General features: G+C 37.8%; 1 protein-coding gene across 1 annotated transcript; it reads left to right on the top strand.

Moving 5' to 3' along the window:
• The first annotated feature begins 49 nt into the window (after positions 1-49).
• NUS1 (NUS1 dehydrodolichyl diphosphate synthase subunit) lies at positions 50-27,136 on the top strand. Its single transcript, XM_031680120.2, has 5 exons — positions 50-651; positions 14,769-14,894; positions 15,809-15,958; positions 20,514-20,613; positions 24,364-27,136. Exons 1-5 carry the CDS (start codon positions 237-239, stop codon positions 24,452-24,454), a joined length of 882 nt encoding a protein of 293 aa, XP_031535980.2. The 5' UTR covers positions 50-236; the 3' UTR covers positions 24,455-27,136.
• The last annotated feature ends 247 nt before the right edge of the window (positions 27,137-27,383 follow it).

The following is a 27,383-nucleotide window of genomic DNA, read 5'->3' on the forward strand; positions in this document are numbered from 1 at the left end:
TCAGAGTTCCACACTGGCCAATCAGAATTGTCCATGTACTAACGGAGGCGGGGCTGCCGAGGCAGGAGGAAGATGGCGGCGGGGGCGAGGTGAGGTGTTGGCAGTAGAAAGGGGTTCGGGTGCGGGGGGCGGGGGAGCGCGGAGCGATGGCCCGCGCCGGCCGCAGGGCCGGTTAAGAAGCGGTCGCGCCGCGGGTGTGGGAGGGAGAGGAGAGGGCGCCCGGGCGCCACGAGAGTATGACGGGGCTGTACGAGCTGGTGTGGCGGGTGCTGCACGCTCTGCTCTGCCTGCACCGCACGCTTACCTCCTGGCTCCGCGTTCGGTTCGGCACCTGGAACTGGATCTGGCGGCGCTGCTGCCGCGCCGCCTCCGCCGCGGTCCTAGCGCCGCTTGGCTTCACGCTCCGCAAGCCCCCGGCTGTCGGCAGGAACCGCCGTCACCACCGGCATCCGCGCGGGGGTCCGGCCGCGGCCGCCGCCCACCTGCGGCTGCGCTGGCGCGCGGACGGCCGTTCCCTGGAGAAGCTGCCTGTGCATATGGGCCTGGTGATCACCGAGGAGGAGCAGGAGTTCAGCTTCTCGGACATCGCAAGCCTCGTGGTGTGGTGTATGGCCGTGGGCATCTCTTACATTAGCGTCTACGATCACCAAGGTGAGGCCCGGAGCGCGTAGGGGGGCCCGGGAGGCTCCCGCCGCGGGGACCGCACATCCAGCAGGTGTACCTGGAGCGCACCGCTCATCACAGCCCTCCCGCTCAGCGAGTTTCCCAGTCCCAAGGCCCTTAAGTGCAAATTACAGTGCCAGCGCTTTCGAGGAAGGAATATAGGCTTTAATGAACACCTACTAAGTCCGTGAGCCAGTCGCTTTCTGTACGTTTAAAACTGGTTCTTATTCGTTATAATGCTCCAGTAAGGTGGATGATGTTTGTATACCCTTGTTTCAAAAATGAGGGAGCTGAGATCAACAACATTCACCAATTTGTCCAAAGTTAGAAAGGTATTAGTAGGTAGATTGAAATTTTAGCAGGTTTGTGCTTTTCCACAGACTAAACTTTTTGTTACACCTAGTGGTTCTTCAGAGGGGCTCAGGGCAGTGTTCTTAAGTCAGTTAGGCTGCAGAGAATTTATGCATAAGCTGAGTGGTTGGGGCCAGGTGGCATTTGAAGCGGGCTTATGAAAAGTATGTGAGAGACCGGATAGGCAGAAAGGAAAACGACCACCTTCTGTTTTCGGAGGTCTGGGATGCTGTGCGATCCTTGATCCTCAGTGGCCAACACAGGACTTGACACAATAATTGTCCTCCCATAAGTTTTAATTGAGGGAATTTTCACTGTAGGGAATTTTTGTAGGTACCGAAACGCAACACTTATCGGATAGCAGTAAGTGTAAAGCGCTGTGCTAGGCATATTCCTTGGATTCTTACATGTAATTCCATCGACTCAGCCTTGCAGGGAGTAGACACACACTCACATGAGTGGCATGGTTAGTTAACGTTGGGATTAACTGCTACGAGAAAGGGAAGAGAAATTTTAAATGGAGGAACTTGAGAAGTTCCTGTAGAGGATTGAAGCCGACTGAAGAATGAACGGGAGATAAGATTGAGGAAAGCTCTATGAGGGTCAGGTTTGGGTTTCAATCAAATCCTAAAAGCAGTGGAATTCCTTAAGAGGTAAGAATGGTTTAGGAGTATTGGTCTGAAGGAAAGAAATCTAGTCTCTGTTCAATAACTTAAGTTACTGGTATGCTCCACAGAAGCTACAACTTGATTTTTAATCTTTAAATCCTCGTCAGAGAGGCAGGTTTAAGTGTGAGGTTTTGTTAGCAAGGGTAGGTTGAGGTCAGACAGGAATTCTTACAGGGGATTAGAGTAATCTTTGGTTGACTGATCACCTCCCTTGCAGCCAGCAAGAAATATGGTGACTCAGTAGCCTGTCATCATCAAATAGTAATTTACCCTGTAAGGTAAAGTTTAATATACTCAGGGGCTGACATTTTATGGAACTTGGCAAAGAACTCAGCAGACCAGTAGAAATCACAAGACTGTTAAGAAGCGACACGGTCCCTGCTTAAGCAGTGCGGCAGAAATATTGTCTGGGGAAAAATAAGTGAAGCAGAAACGGAGATTAATGAAAGCCACTGAGCATTGTGGTGAATTAACTTTAAGTGAATCACTTATATCCACGTGATTCTTTTCAAGCAACTACCTTTACCTTCCAGTAGGGAAGGAAAATGAATAGCTAAATAGTTTAACTTGGTGACTGGGCCAACTAACACAGGTCATATTGCCACACTTCCTTGTTCTGGCAATTCCTGTTCTTGATGTGATTGCTGATGTGATTCAGAAATATCCTATGTCATATTTGCTAAAAGAAAAATGGTGGTAATGAAAAGGAAGAAGTCAGACTAACCAGGAAGTGCATCGACTCAGAGCACTTTGTGTCCTACTGTAAAAAGCAATTTTAATTATTTTTTAAGGGATAAAGGTTAACTCCATTGTTGGAAATAAGAGACTTTCAGTTTACTCATTCTTGGTTTTGATTGATTCATGCATTCATTTAACAGGTGACAGTTGGGTGTCTATTAAGTACCAGATACCTCATGTTCTAGGCATGAGGGTGCAGCAGTGAAAAAACAGACAAAAATCGCTGTGCTTGTGGAACTCACATTTTATGAAACTGACAAATATTCTAAGTGAGTAAAATATATTAGATCATAAATGCAATGAGGAGAAATAAAGCAGGGGCCAGAGAGAGGGATGTTGAAAGTCAGTGGTGGAGTGGGGGGTGCAGTTTAAATAGAGCAGCCAAGGAAAGCCTTATTGACTTTTGAGTATAAACCTGAAAGACGTGAGGGAGCGAGCCATGTGGCTATGTGAGAAAAATTATCCCTTTTCAAGGGAACTGTAGGTATTTAAGCTATATTCAGTTTTCCCAAACAAACGTTCACTTGAACCTATTTCTTTGTAAGTATTTAACTTATTTTAATAAGTCCTGTTGGCATGCTCTTAAATGCTACATTTATTGAGTACCTACTGTGATATAAAGCACTGGGATACAAAGAAGGACAAGAAACTGTGTCTCTCAAGGAGTTCATTCTTAAGTTAGGGAGAGCTGGTAAAAATTAATACAGCCTGATATATAAATGCTAATGAGTGGCAGAGACTTTATTTAAGGAGAGAAACAGAAAAATCCCTGAGGAGCAGGATTACCTTTATATGTTCATACTAAGGAAGGAGGTGACACCTGAGGTAGGCCTTGCGAAAATAGGTAGAATGCAAATCAGCACAATCAGTACAGTGCTCCGTGTGTGCATGTGTGACAGCGAGAGCCGGGGACTCCCTCAGGCAACATTCCCATTAGAGCAGCTTGAGCAACAGCACTGAGCAGAGTGTTGGATCAGTAAATATAATTGGTGAGTTTCTGTCAAGTTGAGAGATGAGGTAGGATGAAGGCTTGGCGACTGTTCTGGTTAGCTCTTTCTTTGTAGTCTACCCCAAAGCATAGTGTTTTTAAGCACCAGCTGATGTATTGACTTAGTTCAGGTGGGCAGTTCTTCCTTGTTGTCGGGTCCCCTTCTAAGGGTACAGTCAGGAACTGGCGGGGACATAGCAGCCTCTCATCAGTGTTTGTGCCTGGTTTGTGATGGCTAGGATAGATGAGCACAGATCAGCCAGCTGTCTTCACATCATCTTTCCACCTGGTTAGCTTGAGTTTCCTCCTTTAATGGTGGCCTCAGTGTAGTCATACTTCTTTTATATGTGTTCCCAAAGACCCAGCCGAAGGCCAGGGCTGCAGGGCTTTTTATGACCTTGCTTAGGAAATCATGCAGTGCTTCTGCCGTATTCTCTTGGTCTGAGAAGTCACAAGTCTTCCCGAAATCAAGAAAATGAGAGACTTTACCTCTCAAGGAGAAGATGACTTGTGCAGAAGGGTGGGGGTGGGGATGGGAGGGGTTGATGGCAGCCGTCTTGGAGACGGGCTACTGAACCACCTTCCATTGTTCACTGTTGTGTACCCCTTCACACCCACATTTGTATATAAATCAGTATTCATTCTAACTATAGTTGGACCTAGATTATATTTAATCCTTAGACTAAAAATCCACTGACATTGACTCCGTCAGCAAACTGATCTTTTCATTTTTATTTACCTGCAGTATTTCTTGATTATAATCAAGAATTTCTGTCAGTAATTTTTTCATCTATCAGAAATTGGAGTTGTTTTCTCAAGAATTTCTTGAGCTCCGAGTTCTAATAAGGAGATTTGGCTATTTTGTCTACATTATTATCATTTAAGAAGAGGTTGTAATTGGGCTGGTACAAAAATTGGAGTTTGGGGTTTTGGTGCTGTAGCCATAGAAGTGCTATGCTTGCCTGGGTCTCACTTGAAGTATGCCTAGATCCAAGTCACCTGGAGATGTATTGTTATCTTTGGTGATGGGACCTGTTTGGTTGTCCAGCTGTATTGGTGCCATGCTGAGAACCTTGCTGGAGGGCAGTATTTTTCAAAACACAGTCTGTGGATCATCTGTGAATGAGTTAATGGGGGTGTTTATAAGAAAAATACAAATTCAACACAATTATTGATCAGAACAAATTAGGCAAGTGGGACCTAAGCATCTCTGTTTTTATTAAGCTACTTACATGATGCATTTGCACAATGAAGTTTGACTCAACACAAATGAGAGGATACTGTATGACTTGCATTACATTGAATTATTCATTCATCCTTCATGTTCCTTTTCATAAGTGAAGATAATTTTGGGTGGGTCTTAATATTACTTACAATAAATTGGAGTGAACCAGAATAAGGCATTGCCTTCTATGTGAGAATTCAGCAACAAAAGAAATCTTTTGTGATGCTTTTTTTAGTGTTGTTTCCATAGTTATAAATCCATATTGGGTGTCTTACTAAATGGTTTTTGGATACAGATTTCTTACACTAGCGTTAAGAAGATCTGCCCAGTGTACTCTCAGCCTATTTCTCACTATTTTATATACCTTTTGCAGCGTCTGTAATTAGGTTACCTGATGTTCCCTCCTCCTGGAGGGTGGTCCTCTCCTTTTCTTGGCAGATGGCTGACTACCCATCAAAAGACTACCGTTGATCCTTGTAAGTCCATCCTAACTACTGCCCCTTAGGTAGTCTCTCCTAACTATTCTGTTCCTAGTCTTGCTCAGTCCTTGAGTCCCCTTAGAATGTTGTGCATCTCTAACGGTACGTCTGTTCTCTATCTTGTGAAGTAGTAGTTGTGTGTATACGTGCCTGAACTTTCTTACTAGATTGTAAGCTCCGCAGATGTTATCTGTGCTCCTTATTGTTGCTTCTCCTACAGAGTGTAGCTCAGTGCTATGCATTTAAAGAGTAGTCAGTATGCACTCCTTGAATTGGAAGAAGGGCTGCATTTCTTGTAAATGAGAATGATAAACGGAGTTGTGATTTGTTTCCCAACACCAGTACTGAAAGCCCTAAAATAGCTGGGGGAGAAATGAACATAGTTTGCCCAAGTTTACTTATTTGGCACACTGACATAGATGCTGTTGGGAAATACGATTTTGTTGAGTATTGTTCTTCTTATGTTGAAATACAGAGTCGCTAGAAGTATTGAAAGTCCAAATATAAATGTGATTACATTTTGATATACCAACAGTACAAACTAGAGTACTTGCCTTCCCTCATGTGGAAACTCATGTGAGGGAACATTCTACTTCTTAATACTCACCTCTGTTTAGTACACTTCAAATATAGTATAGAATTTCACATTTATCTTGATGTCCTGGGGTGTCCTCTTCTCTTTTTTCTACCAAAGGGCTAACTACCTGTCAAAAGCTATCATCGATGCTTGAATGTCCATTCGAATTCTCACTATCACTTTCTAGGCAGCCTCTCTTGACAGTTTATCCCCAGTTTTGCTCTGTCTTTGAAACACTCTATCCTGCTTTTGAAATGACCTCATTCTCTGAGTACCCTTCTATTTAGCCATAATACTGGGTTTATGTTTGAAAATAAACATTTACTTAATAGTAGTAATTACTCTTTGTTGCATTCTTACTGTGTATCAGCTGCTATGCAAAGAAGTACATTAAATCCTTAGCACTTTTACAAATCAAGAAACTGAGACTTAAAAAGTCAAGGACCCATATCTAGTAAGGGATAGATCAAGAATTTGAACCCAATTTTAATCCAAAGCTTTTGTACTTAACCATTATGCTATACTGACTACCACTCATAAGTGAACGTAACCACAGGGCAGTCACTTTTAGTACTATTCCTGATTATGTTGGGTCATCTTAAAGCCTTGGTAAAGTGGTACTTATCTAGAGGTAATAGAAATAATTTGTAAAAGATATTTAAAGGCAAATAGAATATCCTTCATACCACAAATATGAATGTTCGTCCCATGCATCAAAGGACACACTTTACTTTTTTTAATCAGCTAAATTTAGTTTTATGGAGCTCCTGCTCCGTATCAAACTATTTCCTTGTCAGGTGAGCAGTCTGTGAAGATATTCTCATTTTAAAAATGTGCAGCCAGAGGCTGAGAAAGCCCATGTGGCTTGCTTATTTCACACATCTCACCTGCTGAAGAGCTGGGGCTTAAAACCCAGTGCTCGTTCCACTATGTGCCACCATCACACATGTCTCTTCCCTTGCTGCAACATGCTTATTCCAGTATAATTGTTGTTCTTTGAGGTATCCTGGGGCTCTCTTGAAATAAAATTGTTTAATGCTTTGTAAGATTTATTTTGTTACGACTACTTCAGTCATGTAAAATTTTATCAGTAGATTTTTTTTAAAAAAATAATTGTTCCATAAGTGTATGTTTTTCCTCTGAAGATTGCATCTAATAGTGTTATAATTAGATTGTTAGAGAATTAAATGAGGGTAGCCACTAGATAAGTTAATTAGGTATCTAGTTTAAAAAGGAAAAAGGTAGATTATTCTGAAGGATGGGTATTTATTTATAAAAAAGTATTGTTTTAATTCCTTAACTGGTCAGATGCTTTGTAACAAGAGAGATTCTTTCAGTGTTTTCTTCCCTTCTTTTCCCTTGTCCTTATAAATTCTTGCTGTTAGATATTTCCTTGAAAATCTGTTTCTATAGAAGGGAAGGAATTACCACAGTAAACATTCAAATTTCAGATTTAAAAGAAGATATATTGAATGTGTATTTTTAAAGTCTCTTTTTTTAGAATTGATTATTCATTTCACATAACTTTTTAAAGAAGCAATGTTTAAGGGATACAGATTTGCTGATTAACTACTTGTCTAATTAAACTCCTTGTTACTTTGTTCCCTTAATTTGAAAAAGTATTATATCACGGCAGTATTACCCAGTTAATGTATACATAGTTGAATGTTAGGGTAGATTGAATACTGAAAACTGTAAATAATTCTAAAAAGTTATTTTAACTGATATAGGAGAGCTTTTTAAAGACTCCAGTAGGGTCTTTATATACTAAATATAGTATGTAATCTAATTCATGGATAGGGCATACTTAATTCCACTCTCCATGAAATATTTTTTCTCCTGGCTTCCATGATCTTATGTATGGTTGGATTTCCTGCTGAGCCTTATGTCTAACTTCTCCTTTGCTCCACTTTTAAAAGTTGGGAGGTCCTAGAGTTTCTGCTGTAGGTGTGCCCTTGTTTTTCTGGTGTTTACTCTACCCCCTTATCAGAGGTCAGAAAACTTTTTCTTAAAGGTCCAGCTAGTAAATATTTTCGGCTTAGGCTATCTGGTCCCTGTCACAACTACTCAATTCTGCAGATATAGCCAGAAAGCAACCATAAATAAGTGGTGTACCTGTGTTTCAGTAACAGTAGTTTGCAGACTCCTGTCCCAGATGTTTTTTTTTTTTTTCCCAATTCCTTGGCTCTAAATATCATCTGTGTGCTCACACTCAGATTTGTGTCTCCAGTCCTGATCTTTCCCATAATCCCACACTCCTGTATCTAACTTCCTACCCAACTTCTCCACTTTTATGTTACTAGGCATCTCAAATGCATAACATGTCCAAAATAGTACTCTTAAAATTTCCCCCTAAACCTGCCTCGCTCAGTTTTTTCCCATCTCAGAAAACACTACTACTTTCCAACCAGTTGATCAAGCGAAAAATTTAGATAGGAGTTTTCTACGTTGTGTTCTGCCTGTAATCTATCAACAGACCTCCTTGATCTTGCTTCTAGAATGTGTCCCAAATTTGCCACATGTTTTGGTTCTTTGTTGCAGCCACCCAAGTTTGATATTTCATTATCTTTCACCTGGTTTATTGCTGTAGCCTCCTAATTTGTCTTCATTTCTGTTCTGGCCCCCATATAATCCGTTCTTCACTCACCAGCAAAATGATCTTTTTGTTAACATTATTCAAATTGAATAAAACCATCTAATGGCTTCCCATTGTACTTCGAAGGTTTTCTGAATTCAGAGACCTTTTTTGTTAAATAATGCAATTGTTAAAATAATCGAGAGACTAGCACCAAAGAAGGATACATGTTATACAAGTGAAAAAAGCAGGATACAAAATTGCATGATCTCATATGCCAGGATTACACATGCATGTGGACAAAGACTAGGAAATATTAAAAACCAGAAATAGTTATGATTGTAAGGTTAGGGGACATTCAGTTTGTTAGAATGGATGGTTAGGGGACATTCCTTATTGTCTCAACTTTAAACATCGTATACAGTTTTAATACTAGAATTTAAAAATGATATTTCTTAAGATATTTTTAAAAAGTCTACATTTGGCATAGTAAGTGTTTATTAAGAAATACGAAAAAACACTATCTTTCTGAGAGCCAGCTTTCCTGACATAATATTTTATTCTTTCAGGGAAATTATAGATTTTCCTGTATGTGTGCATGTGTGTGTTTTAAAAAATATTGGCTCTCTCATATATCTTTTCTCTATGTATTTCCAGATAGTTTACATGTGGGACATTGAGGGTGCATGTGATACAGTTGTAGAGCAACAAGTATAATGTAAATCATTGTTGCAAAAGCTTATTTTAGTTTCCCAAGTCATTCTTAAAGAATTCAAATATCTGTTAGCCCTCCGACCCTTAAAAGCCTTTCAGAAAATAATTTTTTTTTTAGTTTTTTTTCCCCCTGAAAGATTCTGCTCATTTGTAAAAAGATCACCTTTATTTTATGAAGTTTAACTTTTGGGAGCGGGAAATTCAAAATTTAATAGTTAGGTAGAGTTAGCTTTGTTTATCAGCATTAGAAATAGTTACTGAACTGAGTAATGAGAAGCCAGGAGACCTGGATTTCAGTCCAGAGTCTTAGACTCTTGACCAGGAGTGGCTTGGCTTTTCTAAGTCTATATCCTCATCTGTAAAAGGATGGGATAAAATTGTTCTTGCAGTTCATTATAATTCTGTAAAATACAGTTCTCTCAAAAATTTGAGTGTTTGCTAATGTTCTTCCTTCAAACTGGTTATTTCTAAATGAATGCAATCTTAACTTTTTGCATAAAATGACCTTTGTGATAGTTTCCTTATTTTTATTATATCATCTTGGCTTTAGTTTAAATTCTGTGAAGGAAAATAAGATAAATTATGTCCTGATATAGGAGAGCTTTTTAAAGACTATGTATACATTAACTAGGTAATACTGCCGTGATAAAATACTTTTTCAAATTAAAGGAACAAAGTAACAAGGAGTTTAATTAGACAAGTAGTTAATCAGCAAATCTGTATCCCTTAAACATTGCTTCTTTAAAAATTTGTGTGAAATGAATAATCAGTTCTAAAAAAAGAGACTTTAAAAATACACATTCAATATATCTTCTTTTGAATCTGAATCTCCACATACATTATGATATTGTAGAGGAATTGTCTGTCTCAGTCAAAGGCATTCTTAGATCTTGTTGCTTTTCTTGTGTATCATGTGAAATGTGTATAGGTGGGCTTTGAATCCTGAAGAAAATTGTAAGCTGGTAATGTTGCTTATGGGTAAGTAAGATAAGTATCTTAGAATATAATCAGATTTCTAGATGGGGGTCAAGCTATGAGGTATCAAGAATCATTTTGCTGGTAATCTGTCTTGCCTATGCATGTAGCACTTCTCAGAAACTATAGTTGTAAATTTCACCTCTTCATCCAAATCATCCAAGACAAAGGTTTAGTTTAAAATAACTTTATGAAAGTTTTCTTCATAAAAGGTACTTTGTAACTGTGCCTCTTTGCAACAGTTTTTCCTTTGTAACAGACTTTCTGCCTATGTGCAATAAGAAAATGTCTTTTATTGTGAGAGGTTCCTGGAAATGTCTTAAAGGTTCCATTCAGTGACATGTCCATTTAGGTTTTTTTGTTGTTAGGTGGCACTTTGTGTACTAATAATTCAGTTTATCAAATAAACATTGAACTCCTGCTATGTGGAAAGTACCTTAAGGGGAAAGAGATGAGTAAGATCCAAGTTCACAAGTAAGATTACAGTTCAGTGGCGTTGGGGGAGGGGTTAAGCTGTATCTAATAAAAAGCAGAATATTGGTTTTTAAGGAGTTTGAATAAGATAAACGTTTTTGGAGGGGGTGAGGTAAGAAGAGGAATTGGGCATATTTGGCAGGGGGATTAGAAAAGGCTTCTTCAGGATAAGTAACACTTCAGCTGGCCTGTGAATAATTAGGAGAATTTCACAGGTGTGGGGCTGGGAAGGTAACAGAGGATGAGGGTTGGAGTCATTCCATGTGTTTGGGGGGTGATGTAAGGGAATCTAATTTGCCAGGGATAGAGTACTATTGAGAAATTGCAAGATTTATTCATTTCATAAACATAAATTATTTCTACCTACCAAGTGTGGAAGTATACGCCGGAATGTTAATGCTTATCTAAGCAGTTTGTTGTTAATACATTAAGGCATTTTGGGAGCCATTGAAGATATTAAAGTTGGAATGTGCCAGAATTGAAGATGTCCCCAAGGAAGTTGGTAGTTAATTTAGTGCTACGTTGCTATAAAGGGCAGGAAGACCCATTAGAAGGCGGTTGTAATATTATAAAGAAGGAGACTGTTGTTTGAAACAGTGGGGACATTGGACAAAGGGAAATGGATACAGTAAACATTGCTATAGAAGAGTAAAGGGTTTGGAATCTTAATAGGGCATTGGGGAGTGGTGGTGATAATGCCAGAAAGTAGAGAGGATGCCTGGGTGCCCTGGCAGGTAGTGATGCCTTTATCGGAAATAGAACAACAAGAAGAAGGGCTATTTTTTTTTTAAATTATACAAACAGAGCTTTACAGCAGTTATGATTTTAAATCATCTATTATCCCATCAACCTTATATGTTTACTGTTCTCATATTGCCTGTTCTCTTCTGGGTCTTATCCCCAAGTGCATATAAGTTTTACACTTAAAGTGCTGTCCCCCCCTCTCTTTTTTTTAATTTGATGCAATGTAAGTGTTTGAGAGCTAGCTTTAAAAGATAAGCTGCCAGGGGGAGGGTATAGCTCAGTGGTAGAATGAGTGCTTAGCATGTATGAGGTCCTAGATTCAATCCCCAATACCTCCATGAAACAAACAAACAGACCTAATTACCACCACCATCCCCCCCACAAAAAGATAAGCTACGAAGTTTTAGATTTGTTCATTTTCAGATGCTTACAGAACTTCAATGTAGGATTAGATGTTTTAATGAATTCAAAATGTTAGGAACCAAATGCTCATCCTGTTTTTACTTGAAATTTTAATGTTTTGTTCATCATAGATGTTTTTGCGTTAATTTCAAGTTTTTAAAGCTATTGCATCAACTTATTTATCTTAATTACAGAGAATCCCCCCCCCCCATTTTGCCTCATTCATCTACCCTGGTCCTGAGTGATTTTAAAGTCCTGTGAGTGACTAGAATCAGAGAAGAGGAACAAGTAGACAGGAAGAAGGCTGAGGTAGGAACTCAGAGGAGTAATCTCCATTTAGGGATGGAAAGAGGAAAAGGATTCAGTGCAAAGTGAGAAGGGGCCATTCAAGGAGCAGACTGGGAGTTGAACCAGGAGAGGACATTCAGAGGAGCTGAGATGAGGATAGAATTTTTAGTAGGAAGCAAGGTAGTCGTTAATGATAATACTTCAGAATGGCTAAGAAGGAAAGGATAAAGATTGAGAAGAGGTAGTGACCATTTTGATGATGAAGAATGTTATCCATTGCCTTGGAGGGAACAAGAGTTCCTGAAGAGCTTTCCCATTTTAATCTAAAGGCTAAGGTAAAGATGAGTGAGTTGGTGAGACCTGAAGCATAGATCTTCAGAGTATCAAATGAAAAGGTCAGGATAAGTGTGATGTGACTACCCAAAAGCAAGTGTTCCTAGTCTGGGTTACTATTAAAATGAGTAAATCTTAGTTCATATGAGGAATATATTTATTTAACCTTTTTTTTTTAAAAAAAACAATAATACACTCGTATGTCCTAGCAGTAGTGTTGTAGAGATTTTATGTTTTTAAATTAAGAAATTTTTGAAATTCGTATGCCTTCCATAATTTGTACCTACAATATAGGCCAAAATGTGGTCTAAATTAAGCTTTTCTTTTATTTGAATTGATAAATTAGAAATCTTGTAACATTTATAAGCCCATAATGTATGTTTATATTGCTATTTTTTAGTGTTTTTTAATCATGTGTGTGAATTTTATGATTGACTTGAGGATAATGATTATATTCTACATATTTTTATTGCTACACAAGTATTAATATTCCTAAACATTGTTATTCACATAGCTCCTAATATTAATCACCTCCCTTTAAAACTTTTCTTTGTATTTGGGAATATATTTTTCTGTTTAATCTTACTCTGGGTACAGGTATCACAAAATACTTGCTTTCATATTTCCAAGCTTAGGATTGTAGGATTGTGGGCTTTCAAAAGGAGCCACGTCCTTAGCCCTCTGCTCTCTCCCTGTGTGCTCCTTCACGTTTGGAGACCTTGTTTCTCATTTGTGTGTGTGGCTCTTACCTGAAGGAGGATGACTCCCAAATTTCCATCCTCAATCCTTTGTTATGTTACCTGTCCAGCCGCACACCTGTAAAATTCTCTTAATTCTTTGTGGGCCACCTGAGATGTCACTTACCCTAAAGAGGCCTTTCCCAGTCCCCTGGCTGGTCTCTGACCTGTCATTTTCTTTCTGCAAACATTTATTTGTTGAGTGTCTGTTCTGTGCCAGGCACTGTGCTAGCCACTGGTAAGCAAAACAGTGAGAGCCCTGCCCATGTGGTGCTTGCTTATATGAATGTCCTTTCCTTAGGTCTCTGAATTGCTTTTATAATAGCCCTTGCCTAAATGTCCTGTCATCAGCTGTCTAAACGAAACTCATCTTTTCCTTCAAACCAGTTCTCTTTATATAATTTCCCTACTCTTAAAAAATGTTATCACTTTCTGTTATCCAGGATTGTGGAATTTTCTGTGTTCACCTCTAATCAAGTCATGTTCTTTTGTCTCTCAACTCTTCCTTTGTAGTGAATCCTTTTTCATTGCTTTATCAAATTATGTGTGGACTGCTGCAGTAGTCTGCTGCTTGGCCTTCTCTGTCCTGTTGCTAACTTGGTTTTCCTAAAGATAAAAATTTCCACACATTTCCACATCGCTCAGAAATCACTGGTGACCCTAGTGCCTTACATTGGGTTGGCAAAATGAAATAAAAATTAGGCCTATCCCCTTGCCTCTTTTCTCACGTCATTTGCACCAGCAACATTTGTCTGCCTTTTGAGTATTCAGTGCTTTTTTTCTTAAGCATTTTCCTCATCTAACTATCCTCTCCATTTTCTTCTCTTTAACCTTCTGAGGTCAGATCAGCTAAGTCTTGCTTATTTTACAAAGCCTTTTCCTACTGAAGGAGACTGCTTTTATCTTTGAACTGCTGTTAAACACAAACAGCCAGGTTGGCACTGTATGGCATATTCAGCAGGTTCTGTGCTATTTTATATACATTTACAATATTGTCTCTCCCAGTTAATCTTTAAACTGTTTTAAAGACAGATCTGACTGACATTACAGAGAAGGATCACTTGATAAAGATCAAAAGACAGTGGCCACTAGAAAGCTGGCCTCTCTGAATATAGCCCCAAATTTGTCATTTTTTAGTTAGAGCTCTCAATGTTAGTTTTATATTAAATAAATGTCACATAGTTCCTTTATCTTTCTCATGATATGATAGTAGTTTAAGTCTTAACTTTTCTGTGCATGGTTGGGGAATCAAAAACAGTTTTATGTAGCCTATTTCACGCTTTGAATTTACTAAATTTTGGTTTTGGTACTTTTGTCTGTTCTTTGCTTTTTGCATAATTCGTATTTTATTCTTACTGTAAAAGAAACTAATCAAATTGAGGTAATAGTATTGAGTGTATAGAGTAAATCTATAGAGAAATTATGTTATACTGGGAGAGGAAGATACAGGCATTGGACCGCTGCTGCAGTTTATAAATTCTTGGACAAGTCCCTTAAGGATGTCGGGTCTCAGTTTATCTGTATATAAAGGTATCAATAGATGATCTCTTAGAATTTCTTTCTAGGTTTAGATTTCTCTCATTCATGTTGACACAGAGTTGTTACCTCTGTCCTTTTTTAGCTTGAAGACTTTAGCCTGAAGCCAGACTCTTGTAATAACAAAGTTTTGTTGTCATGTTTTCCTTTTAGATTCTAACTTAGGATTAGTCATCCCTGCTTCGTTTGGCATTTGTTCAGTTCTGGATCCAATGTTTTCACAACGAGCATACATTATTTATTGAAGAGGATAAATTCACCTAGTTGGGATTCACTTAGGTTTTTGTTTTTCCCTTTTAAGGTATATTCAAAAGAAATAATTCCAGATTGATGGATGAAATTTTAAAACAACAGCAGGAACTTCTGGGTTTAGATTGTTCCAAATACTCACCAGAGTTTGCAAATAGCAATGACAAAGATGATCAAGGTAAGCATGAGTGTAAAATTTAGTATCTAACATATGCAGAAATGTTTTGTGTTTCAAGGCAGATTCTGTTATTCATTCGTTTATTTATTAGTTTTGCCCTGTTAGTGTTTATTTTCACCATCTTTAATCATCAGATTTAGACATTTCTTTCTTCATCTTGTTAAAAGATTAATTTTCAGAAAAAGATAAAATCATGATTCTCATAGATATTAAAAACTAAACACATGTTAAAGATTTCATTTAACTCATTAACAACCAGGAGCCAGGTAGATTTTATAACCAGTTCCAGGGGAATCCAAAGAATTGGTACCTTTATAGATCAGAAATACTGAAATAAAGAGGCTCTTTTTCTGTGGGATTAGAATGAACATAATTGAACCTCTACCAGATAAAGAACTGCATGTCTATAGAAAAGAATTGGGCATTGTTGTCAGTTACCTAGAATTCTGTTAATTGTAAAACAGCTCCATAGAATCAGAATTTGATAAGGTGGATGTGTGTGCTATAGACAATTCATATTCCATTGAAGCACATTTTTTCCCCTACAATCTTCTCTTTTGTGTTTTGCTAACTGATTGTAGATGTCATTTTAGATGATTGGAAATTGTTAATTTACTGTATAATTAAAATTTCTGTTTCCTAGAGGGTTTATTCACAGATACATGGTCATTTTTAGCACTCTGAAAAAAAGGTTGTATATAAATATATACACAAATGTCACAGCATGGGTTCTTTCAGAGGAGAGTAGCTAAGTATGTTTTGATACTGAAGTTGAAGGGCTTAAACAATTTTTGTTCACTGTAAGAACAGTACCTTTATTTTAGTCTGAACTTAATATTTCTTGAAATTGATTTTGAAATGTATCTGGAAGAGGGTGTTTTTTTTTTAATATCTTGTTTTTTTGTCCCCTCCAGTTTTAAATTGCCAACTGGCAGTGAAGGTGCTGTCCCCAGAAGATGGAAAAGGAGATATTGTGAGAGCTGCTCAAGACTTTTGCCAGTTAGTAGCCCAGCAGCAAAAGAAATCCACAGATTTGGATGTAGATATGTTAGACAGTTTACTTAGTAAGTCATTTACGTTTGTTCTTAGTTTGTCCCACGAGGATACAGTATGAAGGAGAATGTCTAAGTTCCGTTCACACCATAAAGCCTGATTTTGTTGTTGTTATTATACTTGTTATGTTTATACTTGAAGTTTAGAGACCCACTTGTGGAAATGGTTCTGAGATCATGAAATCTGTAGTCAGCTTGCTTGCCTGAGGAACTATTGGTGAAGGACCTAAAAGGGTTTTGAAGGAAGTAATGAATATTCTTGAAAGTAGGATTTCTGCTATCAGCTCTCTTCCCTCTTCTCAAAATTCAGAAATTTTTTTTCTTCTAGTTTTGTTGAGATATAATTGACATATAGCATCCCTCTTTCTTTTTAGTTTGAACTATTAAGTTTGAATTTAATAGCTATTTAGGAAGCAATGCCAAGAATATAATATTACTATCATCATTGACTCCTTTTTAAGTATTCCTTCCATCATATTATACTTACTATACCACTACATTTGTTGTGTTACAACAGCTGTAACATACTTTGTTTATTTTTCTTCAACTGTTTATAAAAGCCTTTAGTTTGCTTATTTTCCCTCTGTAGTCTCCTCAGAACTTTTTGCCTTAGTTTTATTGTCCTTCTGCTTACTAGCCTTGTCCTTGATTCTTTTGAAGAAAGGCAGTACTTCTAACAAATTCATGTCCATCATGTTCTATAACCATATAATTTCAGACAAATTTTTCATTCATCCACATAGATTCTCCATTTACTTTACTTATTAATCATCCATTTTCTAACTCAGTCATTTATTTAACTCTCCATTCTTTGTTTTTTCCACTTTGACACATTACAGAGCACAGTCCTTCTCTGGCCTCTTGGTCTCACCTGACTCCCTACTTTTGTTGACTGCTCACTTCTCACCCTACTTGCCTGTTCTCTACTCTGTCATTGTCTGTACTGAGACTGAATGAATAGGCTTAAAATAGACCTCTAGACAGAGGTTACTGGGAAGTTTACTGTTTCCTGGAGCCTAGTAAGGCTGCAACCAGAGAGTAATTTTGAGGATGTCCTAAAAGTGGTGCAGGGACCAAAAGTTGCCCTTCAGATAGCCTAGGGAGACCAGGTTTTGACTGCAGGGGTTGTAGACCCATGATAGACAAAAATGTACACAGTTCTTAAGTTAACTCATTATTCTGACAGAAGCAAACCCTCTGAATATTGTCACCCACCACAGATCCCTTGTGACTGCGATTAATCCCCATCCCTACCACCAGCACTGGCAGCTGCTGATCTGCTTTCTGGCTATACTTAAGCCTTTTCTAGAAGTTTTATATAAATGCAACTATATAATATAAAGTCTTTTACCTCTTGGTTTGTTTACTCAGTATATTATTCTTGAGATTCACCCATGTTGCATGTATTAGTGGTTCATTACTTTTTGTTGGGGAATAATATTCTATTTTATGGATTTACCACATTTTGTTAATCCATTCATCAGCAGATGTATATTTTATATCTTGCCAGCAATGTAGAAGGTTCTAGATTCTCCACATCTTGCCAAGACATAGTGTTGTCAGTTGTTTTTTAATTTTTTTTTTTAATTTTAGCCATTCTAGTGGGTTGTGCTTCTAATTCACATTTTCCTAGTGAGTAATGATACTGAGCATTTTTCATGTGCTAATTTGTCATCTATACTTCTTTGGTTAAGTGTCTGTTCAAATATTTTTCCTATTCTTAATAGGTTGTTTATCTTATTGAGTTTTAAGGTCTATGTATATTCTGAGTACAAGTTTTCTATTAGTGATAAGATGTGATTTGCAAATACCTTTTTTCAGTCCATGGCTTACCTTTTCTTTTTCTTAATGATTTCTTTTAAAGTATGTAATTTTTATGAAATTCAGTTTTTCAGTTTTTTTTCTTTTATGGATCTTGCATTTGGTGTCATATCTAAGAAATCTTTGCCTGATCTAAAGTCACAACTATTTTCTCCTGTGTTTTCTTCTAGAATTTTTAAAGCTTTAGCTGTCACATTTAAGTCTGTAATCCATTTTAACTTAATTTTTGTGAATGATGTGAGGTCAAGGGTACCAGTTACTCTTTCACCACTGCTTGTTGAAAAGACTGTGTTTTCCCCCTTTAATTACTGTGGCTCCTTTATTGAAAATCAGCTTACCATAAATCTGTGAGTTTATTGCTGGACTTTCTGTTCTCTTCCATTGGTCTGTATGTCTGTCCTTATGCTACACTGTCTTGATTACTGTAGTCCCAGAATAAGCTTTGAAATCAAGCAGTGTAAGTCTTTCAACTTTGATTTTCTTTTTCAGAGTTTTAGCTATTCAGGGTCTTTTACATTTTCATACACATTTTATGATCAGTTTGTCAATTAAAAACAAAAAAGGAACAAACTCTTTTAGTAGAGATTGAGTTGAATCTGTAACTTAATTTGGGGAAAATTGCCATCTTCACAATATTGAATCTTGCCATTTATTTGGGCCCTAATTTTCCTCTTAGCAGTGTTTTATAATTTCAGGATATAGAGTTTCTACTTTTGTTCAGTTTACTCTTAAGAATTTTTATTCTTTTTCATGCTATTGTTAATGGGATTTTCTTACTTTTATTTTCAGATTGTTGATAATACATGGAAATATAATTTTTTGAAAATACTGATTTTGTGTCTTGCAGCCTTACTCAGATCTGCTTAGTTCTAATAGTTGCCTTTGCAGAGTTGTAAGATTTTCTAAATACAGGATTATATTGTGAATAAAGATGACTACTGCTGTCTCTGCTTGGCTTTTTCGTTTCTTTTTTTTTTTTTTTTAATTCTTTCGTCTGGCATTCTGTGTCTGCATAGTTTAATGTGTCAGTCAGTGATTTACACACTGGTTGTGCTTATATACCTTAAATTTGTAAAACTTCCAAGATCTCTGTGTGGTGTTGGAGAGTGCATTGAAGTCAGTTCTCAAGTCTCCTTGGCTGTTACCTTTCACTGGGCTTTTTTGCCACCCTGTCCCCTCTGCAATCCTTCCTCCCTTGCATGTGGTAGTTTGCCAGTCAGCCTGAATATATGGAGAGCTTATCTGAACACAAATTTCCAGCATCTCCCTATTAAATTTCTGGCCATTATACTGCTAATTGGGACTACGACCTCAGGGTAACAAAGCTGTGGGTTTTCCTCATTTGTTTCCGTTTGAGTTTCCCACTTTTAGCTGGCAAATCGTAGGTTTTCATCATTGCCCCCTCCTTCCTGCCCACAACCTCCAGGTCAGATTAAGTCCATATCTTTTGAATGCAAGCAGCACAGCTTGCTGTTTTTTTGCTGTCAGTTTCCTGCTGGTAAAACTACTGTTTCATTCAGTTGATGGAGTAGAGGCCTGGGAGTTGGGTGCATCCCCAATCAGGAAGGCCAAAAGACTCTTACCGTTTGTTCTTACCTGAACTTCTACCTGGTGTGTGTTGTTTTGTTTTGTTTTAAGAATAATTGTTTGCTTTGGTTAGTATTCAGTGCCCTCAGGTGATTGATTTTGTCCAGTTTAATACTTGTTATTTTTGGAGAGAAGTCACCACACTCTTCACACCACTATTAGCCAGAAGTCCCTTCTTGTCCTTTTTTTTTTTTTAAACTAAAGAGGATTTGCTTTTTAGCAGAAAGAGGAATGTGTGTTCCACTTACTCCGTTCACTCTGCCTACATAGACTCTTAGAGACTTTGTTATGGAAATAATTCTTTATTACTGCTGGGTGAGCCTGTCTAACCCAGTCTCCTTATTTAACAAATGAAGGAACTAAGCTCTGGAGAGATGGTGTGACAAGAAAATGGCTGAACTGAGCTTATTAGAAACTGTTAGAACCTGGGTCTCCTGGATTATAGCAACTTTTCTGTTATACTAGTGACTGATTATTTTAAGATTTATTTTACTTTATGTTTAAGCAGTTGAAATATTCTTATTCCCTTTTGCTCTCAATCCAGATCTTATACGGAAACCAGTTTGTAAAGTGAAAATGGCCAGGCCTTGGTTGAGGCAGGTGTACAATCTTCTTTTCCCTCCTCGGGAGCTTGGGCTCTGGGGAACACAGAACATTTATAGTCTACAGCTAGGAGTTGGTCTTTCTGGGTCCTTAGCTGTACAATAGGAGCATGGGGAAGGAAGGAGAGTAGATAACTTTTTAAGTTACTTTTTATCTCAGAAGTTATTTGGTTTTGTGGCCAGAATAAGTATTTGAGTTCTTAAAGCAGTGCCAGTTCCAGGATGCCAAGAGAAGACTTCAGCTGAGTCCCGATCCTTAGATGGGATTTGGGGACTAACCTGTAGGGTTTAGGGTGGGAGTGGGGTTACCCTTCCTTATTGAGTAATTAATCCAGTTAAATGGCCTTTAGAGAAAACTTCCATATGTTATTTGGAAATAACATAGATATTAAAGTATATATTGGGCCGTGGAGTAGGGGTATGGAAACATACAACTAAAGCTTCCAGCGAGAACAGATACTCAAAGCATAAGAAACCAATTTGATGAACCAGTTTGCCCTTGATCGTTTTTTGGTAAGCAACGTGTGTTAAGTTCATGTGTCTTTCTTTCTTCCAAGGTTCAAATGGTTTCCCTGATCCTGATTTAGTATTGAAGTTTGGTCCTGTGGACAGCACACTAGGCTTTCTTCCCTGGCACATCAGGTTGACTGAGATTGTGTAAGTAATTAAAAGTGTACTGACTTTGGTTTGATCCAACAAGTGTTTCTTGAACCTAGCACTGTACTAGACACAGTGGAAATTCCCAAAGAATTATAATATTGAATTCTTTCCCTCGGGTATTTCACAGTATCAGTGGTAAAATAAAGATCTATGTAAATGACTCAGACACAAGAGAGTGTGTGGTTGTGCAAATGTTTGGTATTGAAACTAATCATCATAGGAGATCAGGAGTGAGATAACTGTGGGCCAGAGTTGTTGATTCTACAGAAGAGATGTGACTTGATCCAGGGTGTAAAATGGGTAGAGTTTCTGTAATTAGAAGATGAGAAGTGTAGGGATGGGCAGGGGAAAACAGAAAAGCTGGGGGGCTAGGCATGAACATCACATTTTAGAGAAATAGGGAAGTGGTCACCCTAGAGCCGAGATTAGTGTTAGATAGTAGTGTAAGGTGAAATCAAATAGTCTGGCTTTAAATACCAGCATAAGGAATGTGTGTTATTGTTTAGCCAGGCAGTAGGACATCATTGAGCCTGTGGATGATGCAGGAATGGTGATTTTGAAAGGTGTGTTCTAGAGTAGATTGGGTCTGGGAAAGGATAAGGTAAAAAGACAAGTGAAGAGGCCATATCTGTAATTTCGGGGAGAGTACGTTGATGAGAATGAAGTTGCTGACTTGGAACAGGGTTTGGCAGACTTTTTGTATACAGGGCCAGAGAGTAAAGCTTTTGGGCCTTGGGGACTGTATAGTCTCTCGCAACTACTCTTCTCTGTTGCCACTAACCACTTGCTAGTACAGCCAAACAAACACAGACAATATGTAAACAAATGTGTGTGACCATGTTCTAATAAGACCTTGTTTACAGATACAGGGGATGCATTCCTGGACTGTATTTGCAGACTCCCGATCTAAAATAAAGGAGAGACTTAGGATCCTTAAAATATATTTAAATTCTGAATCTTAGGAGAACTGTACTACAACTTCTATCTCTCATGAGAAATAGTTCCCAAGTATACTTGCAGGCCTAGCACTTTACCAGTTATGGTAAAAACTAGAGTAGAAATGAAATGATGCCCTAGTTTTTAAGCATGAGTGACTGGATGAACTATAGTGTTATTGAGACAGGTGAGAAAGTCAAAGGACACCATTGATCTTGAAGGAAAGATGTTGAACTTAGGAATAAGATGGTTTTGAGGCCATAGTCTGTTTAGATGGAATTCCTTAAGAAGGCAGATGAAGATGTAGGATTGGTAACTGGATGAGAAGCCAAGGCTAAGGATGGATGTTTGGGATTGTCAGTACCTGGGGAGTAGAAGTAGTTGAACCTATGAGAATAGAGGACATCCCTGAAGTGTACATAGACGAGCACGGTACCAAGGGGTTCTTTAAGAGATGCTTGAAGCTGGGGCAGGGGTGGGGGGGCAGGAGAGGAAAAGGTATCAAAGAGGGGAAAAAGAACACGTAGCATGTTAGAGTCAGAAAGGGATGTAGGTTACCTGGTACTACCCCCTCGTTTCATAGGCCAGAAGAATGGGAAAGACATTGCCAAAGCTTGTAACAAAGTGAATTAGAACACAAATCTCCAAACTCTGGATTTGTTGTGTGTTTCTCTTATCTCTTTTTAACCCAGGAGTTTCCCAAGTCATTTCACGTGCCTTTCAGGTGGACTCCCAGAAAGGTAGTGGTGATACTTTGTGAGGTTGAGAGTGGTTTGGAGGGAAGAGTATGTCTTAGAACATAGATCTTGGTTTGAATCTTGGCTGTGCAGCTCAATAACATGACTTTGGTGAGCTATTTAAACATCTCTATGTCTGTAAAACGGGCATTTTAATTCAGAGTTGAGGATTTAAATGTGATATGGACATTAGATACCTGGCATATAACAGGCTTTCCCGTGGATCTTCGTATGTGTGTCTGTCATAGCTCTATTACATTACCTTCAAGGTTGCTCTGTATTTGTCTGCTGTCCATCAGGCTGTGAGCACCGTGATGGCAGGAAGGATGTCTGAATGTCTGACTCATACTGTGGAGAAGTAGAAGACTGGTGCTCTGACAGGACAGACCAGGGAAACAGCAGAACTGCTTCTGAATCACTGAGGGGAGTGGTGCCAAATGCTTCTTGAGGAGGGTTAGGAGATGAGGCTGTTGATAAAGGGCGTAAAATGAGGAAGACTTAGGAAAGTGGGTAGTTTGATGAAGACATTGGAAGCAAACTTTAGCAAGAAGAATGCCATTAACTTTGTCCTTTGAGAATATCATTTCAGTAGAGTGAATAAGATATAAGGTTGATGGCAAAGGAAAATGGAGGGAATATGTTGAATTGTTTCAGGGCTCTTGGCAGTAAAAGGAAGGATAAAGATTGTATGTCAGTTACATCTCAGTAGCCCTGGTGGGGAAAGAAACGGAAGTATAAGGAAAGCTTAGCTAAAGAGAACCACAGGGTCAGGCAGGAGTTCATCTATGGTAGGCTTGCTCAGACCTTTTCTTGTGTGCATGTGACTGTAAAATTCTGAATGTGACTCTTGTAATCTGACCAGGTTTTGGCTCTGATACTGTTTGGAATTTCCAAATCCTCACAATAAAGCTGTGTAAATTAGACATTTTTTTTCATTGTTAATTATTGAAAATTATTTTAAGTGTTTAAAATACTTAAAAATGAATCCTCTGGCTGTATGGTCACTCTGTCTTTAAAGAACTTGTCTTTACACTGTAATTGCCCCCTTGAGCAGTTGGAATTGGTGGAGATAAATACTGTTCATTCATTGATTACTCACCACGTGGCTTCAGTATATGATCACGTGGGGATGCTGGGCTGCTCTGCCAGTGTTCAGCCTGACTTTCATAAACTGTTCAAGTAGTACTGGCTTTACTCTGACAGAGACAAGTTCTTGAAGTGAATTTGAGTGAGATCCTTTATAAATAGATCTCCAATTTTACATTAATCTAGACTTATGTTTTAATATGTTCTGAATATTTCTAGCACTACATTGTGCCTTCGTTTTGAAGGATGAATGAATATTTCAAAATACAAAAATGTCAGAATTGAAAATGGTCTAACATTTCAATGAATTCATTGTAAGTTACGTCTCTTAGTAATTTTCACTTTATCTTTAGAATTTGAAATGTAATGTATAATTTTTTTTGTTCAAATGGTCCATAGATGTGTGTGAGCAAAGGGTAAGTTTTATCGTCCTGAGTGGATTACCTTCAGATAGGCTGAAGCCCAGTGCCGTATGTGTGGTACTTTGCCACTTTTTTGTTTGCTTTAGTCTTTTGTAGACTCACCTTCCAGTTTTATATTTTAATAAAACTTTATCAGCAGAATCTTGCCTTGTGATCTTTAAAAATAGTATAGAAATTCATGGCTTAGACACAGTTTTTCCAAAGGCAAGAGATGAGATCTATCAGATAACATTTATGTCTTGTATGCCTGGTGGTACAAGATTGTTAGAGAGCCTCAAAAATAAAAATTAGAAACTTGGGGGAAAAAAAAGTTTCTGAATCTCCACCTCACTACAAGTTGCTTTTTTCTTCTTGTGGAAAGGAGAGATTATTTTTTATTTGAACTGTTGCACAGTGAGCTTGACAGTCATTTAGTAGAAATAGTTTTGACTTACTCAATGTTTGTAATTTACTTTCTTCTGTTCTTAACCTTTGTGGTCATTAGCCTTCTGGCTCCCCACTCCAAATTATAGCATATCGTCTAATTGCTTTTTTCTCTTGTGCCTCTTTTTTTTTCTTTTTTTCAGCTCCTTGCCTTCCCACCTAAACATCAGTTATGAGGACTTTTTCTCTGCCCTCCGTCAATATGCAGCCTGTGAACAGCGTCTGGGAAAGTAGGGATCCCTGGTTGTGTAATTTGATTTCAGGCTTTTGGAGAAAAGGACTCAAATGACTCTGATGTTTACAAAGCACCTATGAAACCCTATATACACCTAGTTCATAATCCTCATAATTTATCAACAAACACAAAAAAGTGTCTTACTGGAGAGTAAGAGTATGTATGTGTGAGTGAGTATGTGTGTGCGTGTGTGTGTGTGCGTGTGTGCGTGGAAATAAACTTATAAATGGGGAAGTATTGGAGAAGGAAAATGTGGACTTGCACCTTTGAGCAAATAGTAGCAATGTTTTAGGAGCTAAACTTTCAAATTTAAAGGCTTCAGCCCCAACTACTTCCCTATTTTTGTGGGGAGAGAAAGGGGTGATTAAAGCTGTTTTGTTGTTGTTTCGGGGGGAGGGGAATACTTTTTGTTCAATCTTTCCTAGTGACCAAACTTTAATTTCTGAGAATAATGTATTAAATGGAACCATTCTGAGTTTGAGGGATCTCCAGAGGAGTGGAGTTCTGCTCACATGTTAGAAGTTTGCTCACCTCTGGAGCAGAGGGAATACTTACTTCCAGACATCCGTCCATTTTCATTTCTTCATTATTGTCAAACAACATGACCTGAAAGTGTTGCTCTGTTGTCTGTGAGCTGGGTTGTGAAGATCATTTGAAAAGAACTCTTACAACATTGAAATGCAGAATTTAAAAAATTAAGTATTGTATGAGGCAGTCAAAAGAAGGTAAAAACATTGTAATCTTAGAAGTAAAGATGGGAAGTTTCCTTAATAAGGAAAGTTTTGATTTCCTTTTCTGTTCAGTGGGCAGTGTGCTAAAGAGTACCCAAAATTGGTTTAAAAAATAATTCCATTAACTGTGTTTATTTAAAATAAGCATGTGAGGGAAGTTACCAAGGCAGCTCTTTTTCTTAAAAGTAACCTGTTCCTCTTTGAAATAGCACATCTAGGGCCGTGTTAGTACTCAGTAAATCCTGATGGTGACTTTGCATAAAAGATCTTTAAGTAAGATTGAGGCCTGTGTAGGTAATAAACTATTACTGAAGTCTACAGAAGTAATTTAATTTTGCATGTTGTCTTTCATGGCCAGAGAACAGGACTGGTTCTGTTATTTTTAAAATGAATAAATGATTTTTTTGTTAGGTGTTTAATATTTCTTTCCTCACTGCTGATCCTTGGATAGAAACCATTCTTTACATTTGATGGACTGTTTTCAGAAGAATCTTATCAACAAGTGCCCAATAGTTATCCAAAACTCTGCATTTAGAATGGAGTAGTTTAAATACTAGGTTTCAGAGTCTGAAAAATAGCAAAGCAAGACTGGATTTGGAAAGCAAGGTCTGGAGTTGCTTGTCAAATTCTGAAGCTATGAAGAGTAAATGTTCTGACTTTGGATTACAAAACCCCATTTATGATTTTAAAAATACACTTGAAATAAAATGATTAAACTAAATTTTGGTTCAGTGACATTACTTTGCACAGTATAGTTCTTTGTACATTGTGAGACTTTTTTTAGTCTTAATTTATTGCTTGAAGGTTTTGTGTGATGCTACAGCGTCTCTCTCAACTTTACCAGAGAATTTTTATTTCTGTTCCCCTGTACTGTGATCCATGTTCTATTGAGGCTTTTTGGCCTTAGTTTAAGACTGAAATTATGCCTTTTATAAACGTGTCTTTTTTAAACATTCTGGAATATATATGGTTTTAATGAATTAAATTTATTGGGCCCAGTTGAAGTAAAGGGATTTCTTATTTGTTAAAATGAAGTTGGTCAAATAAATTACCCACTGGGATATAGCCAAAGTCACGAAAGGTTTAATAGTTGAATCTTTGTGTGTTTATTTTCTCCTTAACATTTCATAGCAGTATAGTGTTACGCATCAGGGTGAATCTGTAAGCTGTGACCTGAGTCTTACAGCCCTAGGAAGAGGCCCTTAAAACAAGTTGCTAAGGATTCTGATTTCAGGTAAAGGCATTCCAGATCCTTCTCACGAGTTTAACTGCGAGTATCGTCTCCACAGCTTGAATGGCATTAGTCATTCTGTAATCCCTGCCAGAATCATCGCTAGTTACGTGTTGTCAGGGCTCCCTTTGCACTCCCGAGAAGAATTGGTAACTTTACAGTGTTGTTTGTCTCTATGTGTTTTGAAGGATATTGTCTTTAAATTGTTTCTTCTTGACACTCCCCATAGTGGAAAAATTATCAAATTAAACCTACCTTATGGATGGTAGCTTGGAGCCTATCAAGAAGTTGGAGGGTGTGAATTCCATTCCCAATTCTGGTTCTGTTTTATTTTTTAACACTGATAACTGTTAGAAAGTTTGAAAGCTGGTTTTCATGTGAGTAGCAAATTTTGGTATATTGTAACTAAGGCTTAATAATGCCTATCTTAAGAGAGGAATGTGTTGTAATATTAAAGAACAGTGCCAAATACACTGTGCACGTCTACAGTTTAATCTTTGAATGTATGTTACTTGATTAGCTCCCTCCTCCTGTGTGATGGTCCCATGCATAGAGTCAAATCCTTGTGATGTTTTGTATGCTGTAGACTTTGGCAACATGTAAATAATGTGTAAAGCAAGTTTTTATGATTAAGGAATCAAATTTATTGAATTTTATTATTGAAAGTTGAAACAACATGTATGAACAAAAACAATAAAAGAATATACTCTTTTCATGGACTATAGTATTATGTGAATGCTACATTTATTCTAAACATATAGGCCTGCAGAAATGTAATGAGAAACTCATTTGACAAGATACCAATACTGTTTTTTCAGATGGTATGTTCTTGATTGAAGTATATTCTCATTTTTACCAGATTAAACATTTGGAATCTTACAATGTTATTTGGTTTTTGCTAGGTAACAGCAAGATAAAATTCAGCTTTGCCATTGGTAGAGTCGTCCAAATTTCACAGTAATTAAA

Source organism: Vicugna pacos, chromosome 8, assembly GCF_048564905.1.
Source record: "Vicugna pacos chromosome 8, VicPac4, whole genome shotgun sequence".
Taxonomy (NCBI): domain Eukaryota; kingdom Metazoa; phylum Chordata; class Mammalia; order Artiodactyla; family Camelidae; genus Vicugna; species Vicugna pacos.